General features: G+C 46.8%; 1 protein-coding gene across 1 annotated transcript in view; it reads right to left on the bottom strand.

The window, feature by feature from the left end:
- Window positions 1-14480, bottom strand: part of LOC122368008 (ALK tyrosine kinase receptor-like) — a 140808-nt gene that overhangs the window by 84196 nt on the left and 42132 nt on the right. The window contains exon 3 of the mRNA XM_043341597.1: window positions 8558-8713. Within this exon, the coding sequence (XP_043197532.1) occupies window positions 8558-8713 (156 nt within the window). The remainder of the gene's footprint in view (window positions 1-8557; window positions 8714-14480) is intronic.

Below are 14480 nucleotides of genomic sequence, written 5' to 3'. Positions count from 1 at the left end.
CATCGTCAATCTAACAGGTGCAGTGCATGACGTTGAGCCATGCAGCATTAACCCGGCCGGGCCCGGGGGGTAATCCCAACCACCGCAGCCCGGGGGGGAGCGTTTTTCGCCCCCCCTGTCTAACTCCGTAAATAAGGGAGCTACGGAAACAAAAGCGATACCAAACGAAAGGTCCTTACGAGACGATTCTAATGCACCTAAAATTTTTGACCTCAGGTCAATTTTCAAGGTCAGAGGTCAAGGTCAAAGGCAAAAACCGCCACATGTGTAGTGATCTCAAAGTAAGCCTTCTAGAGGACGGCAGGCTGCATCAAAGCGGCAGAATTGGCTGTCAAACGAAAGAAGAGAATCTGAGGATTCTGAAAATGTGTTCAAAGTGAAATGTCAAGGTCAAGGTCACGCTCAAAATTGACCTCAAATTTGGCACTTTTTCGCATATCTTGCGTGCTAACTTCCAAGATGTTTTGAAATGTTTTGAGGCTTATCAGTTCCCTATTTGTGGTTCATCTTACGATACAAGGCTGTTCAAAGGTCAAGGTCACAGAAGAGTATCCCTGCTACAGGCTATTTCACTGATTCAAGTTAGTAATAATAAATAAGACAATTTTGCAATCCGGAAGCTCTAAATGAAGGCTTAGAGGAAAATAGATGCTAGATTCGTGATCAGCGGGTACAATTCCATCATAAACGACCTTTCATGTGTCAAGGTCAACCAGAGGTCATTCGAGGTCACATGAGGTCAACATAAAATTTGACCTTTTCCGGGCAAAATATATATCATTCGACGCGGCTTGACAAGGCGAATGCGATGGTACCACTGCCGTAGCTCTAGGACCATTTTTGTCGAAGTTATTTGCGAAAAACTAAAACCACATTTCGGGATCGTTGACCTGACCTCTGACCTCAGGTCACCAAAACTATTTTTCTATTTTTCTCTAGGTCAAACGCTACACAACCGTGCTCGTAGTTTGTCTTTATCTCTAAAACTCTATTTTTAGCAGCTATTTGAAGTTTGCGTCTGTGACGCCGAAGTTTGCCGTGCAGGGGTCTAGAAAAATGGACCTTGTGACGTCATCAAGGGGGCTAGGTCCAAATTTTTTACTTCAGAAGATGTCAAATTGATGGGAGAAAAGGTACTGAAAGTTTTGCCTTCCTATCCCTAAGCGTTCGGGAGCTATCGCAAATATTCGCCAGGGGGGGGGGGGGGCGAAAAACGCCGGGCCCGCGAGGGTTAACTTTGACTCCGGAGTCGGAGTCGGTAAGATTTTGGCGACTCCGACTCCGACTCTGACTCCGGGCAGAACTGTCGACTCCGACCGACTCCAGCTCTGACTCCGACCCCGACTCCGCAGCTCTGGTCACCATAATATAGATATTTAGGTTTAAATAACGATGACAGGAATGGTGACGAAAATTCCTGCAATAGCTTTTAAAAATTGTTGCATCTCTTAGCGCATCTCTTGGGTGTTCTCTGCAGAATGAATCCGGCCAAACAGCGAGCTAATCTGCACTAAACCTGACCCCGACACCCCGATCGGTACATACCAGCTCCTGATTGTTGAATAATTTGCAACATGCTTCGGTGCCAGCGATTGCCTCAGTGAATTCCGTGAGCAGCAAACGGCTGGGAAGCCAAGCTAAATAAAGCCTGCATGGCAATGTGTTCACCTGATTGTGCTTCCAAATCTCTTTTCTTGTTCAAATTTCGCTGTTAAAAACGTCACATGCACGAGATGCCCTGGCTAAGTGCACCATGTGACCGGCAAGTCAAATTTGCTTAGTCCAGCCTGATGCGGAAACATTCTGAACACGTCATTCTTATAACAGAACAAACAGAAACATTGTGACTGATACATGACTGAGCGTCACTTGCTAATCTTGTTCGCTTATAGGAGAGAAGCAAAGAGTCAAAGATGGCGTGTCAGAAATGTCAGAGATAGCGTCAGTCAGAGGTAACATCAGTCGAATGGCATCAATCAGGTGTAAGGTCAGGCAGATGGCATCAGTCAGAGGTAGCGTCAGTCAAATGGCATCAGTCAGAGGTAACGTCAGTCGAACCAAACACCAGCCGGAGAGCCGGTTTCAGTTCAGGGGGCGGTTTCAGGCCGGCGGAGGCTGCGGTGGCGGCGGAGGTGGGCGGCTGCCGGCGGCGCTCTGTCATCGATCGCACTGGCTCGGCGCCGCTCCGCCGACTGAGTCTCAGCAGCTCCGGCGCCGCTCCGCCGACTGAGTCTCAGCAGCTCCGGCGCCGCTCCGCCGACTGAGTCTCAGCAGCTCCGGCGCCGCTCCGCCGACTGAGTCTCAGCAGCTCCGGCGCCGCTCCGCCGACTGAGTCTCAGCAGCTCCGGAGGCCCTCCACGGCGGGCTGAGAGCTCCGGCAGCTGCCGCGGCCGCCGTCCCACAGTGGCAGCTGGGTCCAAGCGGAGTGCTACAGTCACAGCTGGATATAGCAGTCACAGCTGCATACGTCAGTCACAGCTGGACACAGCAGTCACAGCTGGATACAGCAGTCACAGCTGGATCCGGTCCTGAGTCCAACAGTGACAGCTGGATCCGGTCCTGGGTCCAACAGTCACACCTGGATCCAACAGTTCCCAGATCCAACAGTCACAGCTGGGTCTTAACAGTTACCCAGGCACGGCTGGGTCCGGTCCTGGGTCCTACAATCACAGTTGGGTCCAACAGTCACAGTTGGGTAAAACAGTCACAGCTGGGTTCAACATGCACAGTCACAACTGGGTCCGATCCTGGGTCCAGTTCCAGGTCAATCCAGGTCAAGTCATTGGTGGATCCAGCAGTTACAGCTGGGTCCGTCCTATTTAGATCCTACTAAGGGGGTGCCGTTTCAACTAATGACTGAAGTAGTTATTAAGGCATATAATCACAAAAAGGCCAATGGAATTGATTCTGTTTCCTCAAAATTTTACCGTGAGCGTCTTCGATTCCAAAGTAAAGAAATGCACGGCGTCTGCCATTAACATAACCAATAACATTATTTTTTGTCAACTATAGTAGCTAGAAATCATAACTGGTGAAAGCAAGCAACAGGCTACAGGGAGAAATGTTCCAGGTGGCTTGCATATCTGAGCATTATTAGAAGAAGAAAAAGCGTTACGGTATACGGGAAACATGCGTGGAATGCCTCAGCAGAGCATCTCATCCTCTACGAGGTAGCTGAGACATGACATCGTTCCGTAACTATTCTGTAACTATGCTATAGGTTATTCTTATTTCGTCTACACTCCTGTTTTCGTCTACGGTCAGTTCAATCGGCCAGCCTAGGTCACAACATCCCCGGCCGTTCCCGTTTACAAATATATGCCCCAGTTGGACGAGGGTTCGATGAAAAATGGATGTCATGCATGCAATACGAGTGTGCGGCCATGTTGCTCACAGAGGTTCAGCTGAGTGTCCACGACTCGCATTATTATATGGTAAGGAAGGGTATGAAAGAGGGGGGTCACAGTCAGGCAATTACAGTCAATGCCATGGCAGGTCATGCAATCGCAACAGAGTGTTGAAGGCCATAGTGCAACAAAAATAAATCGTTCACATAAAACCGTCGTGTTATGAAATCATGCCAGGCAAGGATAAAGGCTAAAAGAGAGTGTCTCAATGATGAAGCTATATTTACATAAATTCACGCGAATGGTAATCTTCAACTTTTGCGAATTGAGAATGGAATTGAGAATTGAGAATTGGTACCACGAGATGACCAATCTAGTTGATGCAGCTCAGTTGCATTGCGCCTTTGTTGGACGCCCGCCTTCCCAGACCGATGTGACGCGCCCCCGGTTTGGCAGCTGACTCCAACTGGCACTGACTGGGCCCGATCCGACCCTCTATCACGTCGCGTCCGTGCCGCCGGCCGACTGTCGGTCCGATTTATCCCGCGGCCCGTCGATGGTGTTGCTAAACTAATGTGCAGCCAGGCGTCAACCGGCGGACTGATCCTGGAGCCCGGCCAAGCCACTCCCACAGGGCTTCTATCAACAGCGGCAGCTCTTCCGACGCACGCCGCACCGCTCAAAGCGACTATTCATAACAGTGTGTCTGTCGTCTAGACACAAAGGTGCTCGAAATAACACACCTGTTAGGATGGCTTTATGTTCGGAGACTGGCAGCCAGTGGTGCAGCGCATAAGCATTTTGCTCTGTTACTATTGTAGTCGGCCCTGCAACGAACTGCTTGCTGACTGAGGTTGCACGATGTCTTATGATAAATGAAGCGAATGGTGCACCGAACGCCATTAAAGTGTATGCTGGGCAAAGGACAAGTGTTCATGTTAGCACTGGAACAAAAGGATGCCAGTAGAACTCATCAGAATTTTGCAGAGCAATGTCAACCAGTTAAACATGCAGCTTGTGATCCTGTGGACGAACCAAGGCGAGACGTTTCATTTTTTAAATGTTTAAATATGTGTCAAGAAAACAATTTAAATGTCAGGCAACTCTGGTTGCATTTGTCCTATTAGGAATATTAGAACGCGTGTAAACAACATCAAATAATCGATTTAGTGGACATCACTGTTGAGGACCAGTGACATTGAAAGAAAATGGATTGCCACTTTGTATACAACATAATTAGTGGTGTTCTCATCCTTATCCTGTGCCCGTTAATTAGGAGGGACATATCATCGATTAAAAGATGTGGTCAGGATGACCAAAAAGATGCGGGCAAATTTCATTAATGACCCTATAAATAATATAATAAATTATTGATAAACATCCACCGATGCAATATTACAAAAATAATGAAGGTGTTGTTGTTGAGTATACACAACAACATATCCATGCCCGTGCTGTATGTACTTAAAACTATACGTGTATAATGGATCAAATCCAATGGCTTTGAAAAAAAAATCCTCTTCCCAATCTTCCTGGAATCTAATTTCAGCAATTGATGTTGCACAAAGCTTACATCATCTGTAACCTACAATGGAGGATTCAATTCAGGGATTCCGATATTGACACAAACGATGTGGCCCTGCAGCGCAGGATATTGGTTTCCTTGTGATTTCGCGGAACAACGCGTGCAGCTAGAACTGAAACAAAGGACCGACAATCCCTTCGGTGAATTGAAGCAGCAATAGTAGGACTAAACAAACCACCAAAATATAATCGAATAAACTGAAACAATTCAAAATGGAGTGGCTGATCGAATATTCAAGCAACATAAGATTGATTGACGCGACACAATCAAATTGAAATGGAACTTCTCGAGCTGGAGTTCGTGCTGCTCATAATTGCATGCAGCAAACGTAAGAGTACGGCCAGAGACTCTAAGACATTTTGGCAGGAACAAATCCAGCAGTGCACGATATGGTGAAATATCAAAATGATTGAGTAAATCTATTCATGCTCAGTCTTCTCATATAGAAGCCTGTTATTCATCGAATGCACAACACTGCATATAACTGAATATCACTTGTGCATGAACTGGGGAAGCGCTAAAGCTGAAAAAGAAGAGCGATTATCTATAATACATTAATCAAATAATTTCAAAGAATGACTATCTAGCCACACTCCTCCGTCCTGGCACACAGCATGTGAGCAGCTACTCCTAATTTGTGCCGCATGGTATCACAGTTCGTAATGACAGGAGCCGTACCACCACTCGCCAGTAAAGTGACTGGTGTTACCAGTGCAGTGATATCACCAGTACAGTCAGTAATGAATGCGGTCAGACTATCAGTGCAGCCAGTGGTGTCGCTAGTGTATTCAGTAGAATGACACCAGTGCATCAGTATCGTATCAGCTCGGTACAGTCACTAGTATCATCAGTGTAGGTGGTGCTGTCAGCAGTGCATTAAGCATGTAGTGTCATCAGTGCAGTAAGTTAAGTCATCAGTGCAGTCAGTAGTGTCAGCAGTACAGTCAGTACACCAGTACAGTCAGTAAAGTGACTAGTACACTCAGTAGTGTCAGCAGTGCAGTCGGTAGCCGCCACGTGTCAGTGAAGCGGTCGCGATCGATGCAGGTCTACTCTCCGCTCGGCCCGGCCCGGTAGGCTGCAGGCGGCCCTGAGCTGCACGACCCGGCGCGGCGCGGCGCTCGGCGGTGACCGGACGCCCGACCGGACGGCGGACGCCACTGATGACAGGTCACGGGTCATCGCGACCGACAGATCCTCCTCAGGTCAGCGAGCGGAACGGGCCGGCGCCAGATGGCACACACCGACCATTAGAGCATCAATAATCATCCACGGTTGGAAAAAGCGCGACCAAAAAAAAAAGGTGCTCAAATCCATGTCTAGCAATCACCAAAAGATGTTGATTGTTCTTTATATGTTTTCTAGGATGTTAAAAAAACTCCAGGTTTGGATGCCGAAAGGTGTCATCAGTGAATAATCGATGGGAGAGATGTAGGACATGGTCTCTCCTTTTGCCTTCAGATACCAAAATGGATGGTTTAAGTCCTATTCTTAAGTTATAACTTGATGGCATCAGTTGGGTATCTCAAAAGCGAAACGAATTCAAGGCATCGTCGATAGAGTGATCCCGAAGTTGATTTCATATATCCCTTCTATACCAGGCGCGACAAACTGTCATCCCAATGACCGCGTCCACTGGTCTCTAGACCACGAAATATCCGAAATATCCACCATTCAGCTCAGCGAAATATCCACGGATATTTCGCTGAGCTCAACTCAGCATCTGAGCTGCACCGTCCAGCTATTCCCAGATCTTTTAGATGTTTCAGATGTGTCCAGGACTCTTTTAGGGGTTAATGTGATAAGGAGCTCTCCTTTGATCACCAAAAACAGGCCTGGTCATCCGGGGCTCCAGGCTCTCAGTTATCTTCTCACACATTGGTAGAAATAATTCATAAAATGACATTAATCGTTTCAAAAACAGCAATTGGGAAGTCCAAATGAAGAAACCAACAAGACTTTTCCAAACTTCAAACTTTTCAAACGTTTCAAGATTTAGAAAGATGTCGTTTTTAATGACGGTTATAATGCGCGTAGTAGCAATATCTCCATTGAAAGTTATCTGTCACTGTAACACAACTAAAATGAAAATGGACTTCTCAACAAAAATAGCCCTTACAAAATTCGCCACAAAGCCTCCAAGTAATGCTATTACACGCCAGGTTACGTTCTAAAAGCCAGTTTCAACGGCTCATCTAGCCTGGGCGGTGCCTCATTTGTGCGGTTTTGGGGGCGAAGGAGTGTCCGTATGACATGGATCTCTAACGAACGCATCTCCCTGCCACCCCTTACTTTCGGGAGAGTGTGCTACTGTTGTCGCCTAAATGCGTGTCAGCCCCCAGGCCCAGACCATCCATCGTCCAGTCGTGAATGTTTAATGGCACGCTGAGTCGGCCGGCGATTGTGGGCGCTGCGCAGAGTCGGTTCTCGTCAGCGGACCGCCGCCACACCGACGGCCAGCCTCTGTCGGAACCGACGCTCTCAACCATCACCAACTGGGAATATCCGGCCGGGCGAGCGAATAAAGGAGGCCGGCAGTCGGTGGGAGGCTAGGGGCGGGGAGGGGAAGGTCACCATGGGAGGCGCAATAACGGCCGGGGAGCGCCAGAGGCCGGAGATGGGGTGTGGGTGGTGTGGGGAGATGGAGATGACTTGTGATGGGTGGGAGGTGTGGTTTTCGTAGAGCAGTGGTATAAGCCGTTTTCACGACGGGCTATGCGGCGAGTGCACCTAATTTGACCAAATCTGCACCTAATCTCTTTTACAGCAAATTCCTTTTATGAATTTATTTCAGTGTTTTAATCGATAATACTCTCTGATAATATGACAAAGCAGGGATATAGGCAATTAGTGCAGCCCTAGCTGATAGCTACTAAGAGACACACTGAACCTAATTTGACCAAATCTGCACCTAATCTGCACCAAATGTGCACCAAATGTGTACCAGATGGCTGTCGTGAAAACAGCTATTGTAGGGCGGGTAGATAGTGGTTTGTAGAGCAGGGCACTGGCCGGGTGGGATTGGTTTTGGTTTGGGAGTGGTGGCTATGTCCGTACTCCGTAGGGAGATGATGTGAAAAGTGATAGCTTTGTAGAGCAACGAAACAAAACTGGTGGTTTCGTAAAGCGGGAGGTGAGAGGCTGTGCGTTTACAGAACGGTCTATGTAAAGCGGATGTGTTGGTTTTGCATAAAGCGGGAATGCAGATCGTGTGAAGGTGAATTGCACGGGGTGGAGTCTGGCTAGACGATGATTTTGATAAATAAAAACGGGGTTGGATATCATTTCCCATTCCTCTGCTCTTCGTGTAAGGTGAGATAAAAGAAGCATTAATCACGCAGATACTCTTAGGAAATGCGCAAACTGGCTTACGGCGCAAGGCAGCAACATACCTCAAAACCCTAAAATATAACACTGGCACATTCAATTTCATTATATAGCAATAAAAAACATTCCGGTTCCCATCCCCAAAGTAAACATATACAACACTGTATAACGGGTACCACGCTGTGATGTGGGGAGCACTCCGGCCGCCGGTGAGCGGTAAAGGTGATCCACAGTTCGGCAGACTGCCGGAGGACGCTGCCGGGGGCCAGACCGCCCTCACCACGCACTCAACACTCACCGTCCCGGCGGTTATCGGCGTCTCGCAGAGTGGCCGTCATCTGTCCGGCGGGCCGTGAGGTGACCATCTCCTCCGCCTGGCGTCCGGTCACCCTGAGCAGAGTGCTGTTCCATCGCCACACGCACGGCGTATCGTCCTCGAACGTGCACAGCAGACCTGCCGTCGGTGAACAGAGCACACACGCCGTCAGCCACAGCAGCGCCGCCGCGCCCGCACACATGGTCGCCGCCGCGGGCCCCGCTCGGTCCGACGCGCCGCCCGCCCGCCCCGTCGCCGCCGTCGCCGGCGTCGCGCGCGGCCGTCGACTGCGGCGGAGATCGCCAACGACGCCGGCGCCGCGGCCAGGCGCGCCAATATAGATCGGGCGGCCGACGCGCCGAGAGGAGCCACCTCCCGGCTCTCGGCGGCGCCGCCACCGGGCCAGCGGCGCCGCTCGGTCACGCGTCGACAGCGTGAGAAAATCGTCACGACAGATTGGGCGGCTGGTCCCCCTGGGTCACCATAGGGGCCCGACGGGGGCGGGGGGAGATGTTGGCGGCGCTCAAGTGGTTTGGTAGTGTCGTATCATTTCTGTATTTGAATTGTTTGTGTCAACGTTTGCAAGAATGCGCAAACGTTGCGCATTCTTGCGCAGTAGGTGCAGTGACACTTTGGTAAGCAGTTGTCCCTCCTTCGGTTTATAATATGATAAAACCATATCCCTCGCACGACCAGGCCATTTCTCATAACACGAACGACCAGGGGGTTCTCACCTTACACGTTGTTACGACCCCCCCCCCCCCTGGCGTTTCGAAACGGAAGGTCGTAGAGCTTAGCAGAAAAAAACCAACGGATTGCTCTCAACGAGATCTCGCGATTGGTGGTATATTTTTTGGTCCTAGGTCAACATTTGACCTACTTATGACCGGTCAAAGGTCAAATTTTCCGAAAAAAAATCAAACTTTTTCAACTTTCCGCGGCGATTGCGGCAAAACGGTGGGAGATATCGACTTGAAACCTTCACTATCGTGTTCCTTGATCAATTCTCTATCGTTTGGTATGTATTTCGTTTCCCTAGCTCTAAAAATGGCGCGTTGGGAGCGCCGGAAGTCGGCAAGGTCACAGTCGGCGGCAGAAATTCGAAAAATCAAAATTTAAATTTTTGAAATCTGATTGTATTTTTGGATTTGGGAGGTCCATTTGCTCCCTATAGAAGCTAATATTGCTGCATATTCCCATTGAAGTGACAAGAATTAGCAAAATAGTGGTTCGGGCGCTTTTCAAAAATAGTACCAGACGCTGTTCCTCTTGTGACGTCATAGCTCCGTGACCTGACCTGACCCGGTCAATTTTCTTGCACCACACGATAGCCAATGCTTGCCCCAACATGCATGGGAAGTTTCATCATGATCCATCAAACAATGTGGGTATCACCGGCAGAAAACCTAGGGATTCGGCGCACACGTTTGGTAACTGTCGGCCGGAGGCTGTACCTCTTATGACGTCATAACTCCGTGACCTGACATGACCCGATCAATTTTTATTCGGCAAAAGATGCGCAAAGGTTGCCCCAGAGGGTATTGAAAATTTCAGCCCGCTACGACAAGCCGTTTAGCGTGCACTTCGAAAAAACCTCAGGGGGAGGGTTGATACAACCCCCCCCCCCCCTAGGCGTTCTAGCCCGCGCCCCGCTGGGGGGGGCAGAATCTGCCCCCCCTCCCGTTTTTCGCCAATAACTTCTAAACGCGTTACGCCAGCGACGTCAAACTTTCAGTACCTTATCATACATCAATTTGACACGTTCCCTGAAAATTTGAGCGAAATCCGTCGGAAAATTTTTGAGAAATTGACGTTTTAGTGACGTCATGTTCGCCATTTTCGCCTCAAAAACGGCAAAATTTCAAACGCCGCTAACATCTTCATTTTTAAAGGAATCAAGACGTAACAAAAAAGGTTATACGTGATTCTACTTTGTCTATCAAATGGCTATCTCGGTTTTTTTTAAAATTTTGGATTTTGGCCAAAAATTTTCCAAAAAACTGACTTTTTTGGGAAAATATTTATAAAATCCAAAATTTTGAGTTTATCGAAAAAACCGGAATATATGTCAAAGAAGTGGTCTATGTGCACCTACATACCAATTTTTAGAAGAATCAGTTCAAAAATGTGGGAGTTATTCAAAATTTTATGACGTCACGACACACAAATTTTTTGAAAAATGATTTTTTTGGAAGTTCTAGACCTCGTACGGAAACAAAAATAGTACCATTCGATTCGCCGTGAAAAACTGCATCGGATAGACACCTTTTTAGGCCTTAACAACCAACTTCAAAATTTGACCTCACTTGACCTGACCTTGACCTGACCTCGACCTGAAATTCATCCAGAGGTGGTCCATATCACTTATTGAGTGTGCCTATTGAATTCCATGAGTAAAATGACCCATAAAACATGTGTCGCACATGCCCTTTTCTATATTTTGTTTTTGGTGACCTGACCTGACCTGACCTGACCTTGACCTTGACCTTTGAATGACATTGTGTGCAACGAATATTGTCTTGGTAGTCTAAGAACACGTTTAGGGCAATCAGTCTCAGTCCATTCTTCGGCAACTACGGTGCAAGGCCGATACTGTAGAAACTTGCATTTTGTACCCTTGACCTGACCTTGACCTGACCTCTGACCTACTTAAGCAAAAAAATTTGGGCTCTTAAGATCCGCCTTGTTGAGAGCTTTCGATTGCCGTTTTCCCCGTCTTTCTACGACCATCGGTTCGGAAGTTAGACAGGGGGGGGGCAGAATCTGCCCCCCCCCCCCCCCCCAGCAGGGCGCGTATGGCTGAATAGCCCAGCGGGGCGCGGGCTAGGGATATATGTACAGGGTGTCCAGAAAAAAAAGATACTACGGAAATTAAGTCGCATTCATTAACGCACGAGCCGATTTTGTTTCAACTTCATGTGCTTATAGTGCAAGATTTGGCAAAACTTATGAGCACTGTAATGCGTCGTTGGAAAGTTGTCTGCCTGCCCTCCGAGATAGTCAACATGACCATCAGTCACCTGCAGACTGTGCTAGTGCTGGAGCTGATCCGCCGTAAGGCCGCTCACATTGAGTATCTGCTTTGAGGATCTGCCGCGACTAAACAAAGAGTTTACATGCCATGTGGCACCTGCTGTCTGTTTTGCCATATTTTTGCGAATACAAGCATGTGCCATTTTAAAATGTAAGGTGTTTATTTTCGGAAGTACAGCCAAAAATAATAGTATCCGTTTTTTCTGGACACCCTGTATTTTTCGAAGTCAACTGTTTTTTTTTTTTTTGTGGGTTCATTTAAACTGACGTAATACCACTTTCAACTCACCGAATTGAAAATTAACAAGCAGTGTTTGGTTTGCCTGGTTTATGTCGTGTATGTCAGTGTGCGACCTTTTTGTCTCGCTTTCCCTGAACTTTTGTTGTGCTGCCAACTGAACAAAATTGTCCAGGTGCTTAACCCGCGCCGGGCCGGGGGGTGCTTGAACACCCCCCCCCTGCGGTTTTTCGCAGATATCTCAAAAACGGCAGCGCGGAGGGCCGCCGTTTTTGGCACACCTGTTTGTGCATCTTTTCCGCACAGGTTGTTAGAATTTCAGACCCAGGTCGCCTTAGGTCAGGTCACCAGGTCACGCCAAGTGACCTCGCCTCAGAAAAAAAATAAGAATGCTCGTCATAGCTACACCGACTGATTGATTGCCTTCAAACTTTCAGTGATTAATAAGAGCAGCGTTATCTATAAAGAAAAAAATTATCTCGGAATTTTGATATCAGTGACATAAGGTCAGGTCAATTTTGCAGCCTCTCCATTATGAGTCAATGAGAGAAAATTGAAAAGCGTCTGTTTTGCACGAACGCTATTCTAGACACTCTCAAACATCGAGATGTAGGTAAAATTGACACACTGAACCGAAAAATGGCAACTGTGACCCTCGTTATGTCCCCGAGGTCATCTCAGGTCACGAACAGAATCTAACAGTTTTTCGCTAGTAACTTCTGATAGAGGCGTGTTAGAGCGCTGAAAACGCCTTAGATGTGTTAGGCTTGACGTTGCGGGTCGACTGATATACAACATGACCTTTTCCGGTAAGGTCATGACCAGGGTTGTATACGACTCAATCAATAGCAATCAATTCAATCACGACAAATTTGGGAAACCAATCAAATCAATCAAGTCAGAGCAGTTTTCGGGAATTGATTCAATCGACTCAAACGCGACAATGAAAGGAATCAATCAACTCAATCAAACGACTCAAACCAAGGTATACATTAGGTTTTTTGCCCCACCAACTTGGAAAAGTGTCCATAGCAGTCTGGTGTACCTACCTACCTACCAACCTACAGAAGAAACAAAAATATTGTCATTTAAAATTATAAATTGCCATGCCATTCAAAGTTTCTATGTAATAAGGAAGGATACCTATTACCTAGTGATGGACAGGTGGATCATGATATTGAGGTTCAATGGGTAGAATTGGAGCAGAAGTTTCATTTAATGGGTGCAAAATAACCCAGTAGTTGACTTCAAGAAACGCCCCTTAACCCAAATCACCACCTTTCACCTAAAAGTTGTCAATTTAATTTTGGCCATATTCCAGCTAAGTCATCAGGCCATCTACCCCATGTAAAGCCCCCGTCTGTCTCTTATGTGAGTTATGCGGAGCTCTTCTGAATTGAACCCTGAACATAATGAACCTAGCTAGGTTATATGCCACACTGACACCATATTGATATGAAAGTGTTGAAAATGTGCTACAAATTTGACAACTTCATTAGGTATGCTTTATGAAGACAGCAGGAAAGCAGGTAGGTACCTACTTACATGCCTAGATGTGTCACTGGCTGCCAACAGTACCAACGAAGGTAGATAGGTTATATGTGAAGAATTCAAAACATTTTATTGCAATACAATTTGAAACTGTTAGGACTGGGGGATAGGGATGAGCATTAAAAATATATTTAAAAGGAAATGGAAAGGACAGGGACTCTGGAACCACAGGAAGAACAAGGAAAATTAAATGCCGTTGGTGCGACTGCGAAAAAAAAAACAAAGAAAACGTTTTGCCAAGAAGTATGCTAAGCTTTTATAAATCCTTATTCTACGTCTTTTGATTTTTTGGTAAGATGACGTCATTGATTATCATGTAGTATGGTAGATCATCATAAAATAAATCGGTTGTACAACACCAATTTCGTTTTAATGATTATTTCATTTGAAATAAAACCACTTAATAATATTCGGTAAAATATTTTAAGGAAAATTAAATATATTAAATATGTTATGCCTAGGCTCTCAGGAGAAAAGGATCAACAAACGTTCTGCTGCAAATTAAACAATGCAGCAAATCAGGGGCGTCGCCACGGATTTTTGAGTGGGGGGGGGGGGGTCGGGTTTCTAGTCTTCACCCGATGGGTAGGGGTGTTTTTTTTTTTTTTTTGCCACACTTCCCAGTTTTGTGCGTGCGTATGTGCATGTGTGCGCGTGTAACAAAGCGGCGCGCAGCGCCGCGAAATTTGGTATAACCTATTAGGTAGGTATACCTACCAACATCACTTGCGTAAAAATTATCACTGGTCACTTAAGGTCAGGTCGCCATGTCAAGTTCAGTTATACGGTATACCTCTATCAAACTTTCCCCTCTCGCCATTCTTGTAGCTTTTCTCCCATAACTTCGAAATTTGGTACACTGTATACCTAATGTATGGGGTTATACGTGTCAGCAATTCATGATTCTGAGGATTTACATCTATGATCTGCAATGGAGGCAGGTCAAATACGTGACCTCATCATTAGAAAATAATGAGAAATTATAAAAAGCACGAATGCCTCCTGCTTTGAAAAAGTTCGTCAGAAACGCAAAATATCTTTGGAGCCGTGACAAATCAGCTCATCATTGCCAGGGACAGGGTG

This window comes from Amphibalanus amphitrite, unplaced genomic scaffold (genome assembly GCF_019059575.1).
Source record: "Amphibalanus amphitrite isolate SeventyFive unplaced genomic scaffold, NRLGWU_Aamphi_draft 000914F_arrow, whole genome shotgun sequence".
Classification (NCBI taxonomy): Eukaryota; Metazoa; Arthropoda; class Thecostraca; order Balanomorpha; family Balanidae; genus Amphibalanus; species Amphibalanus amphitrite.
Note: the sequence above shows the minus strand (reverse complement) of the source record. Positions and strands in the feature narration are given on the sequence as shown.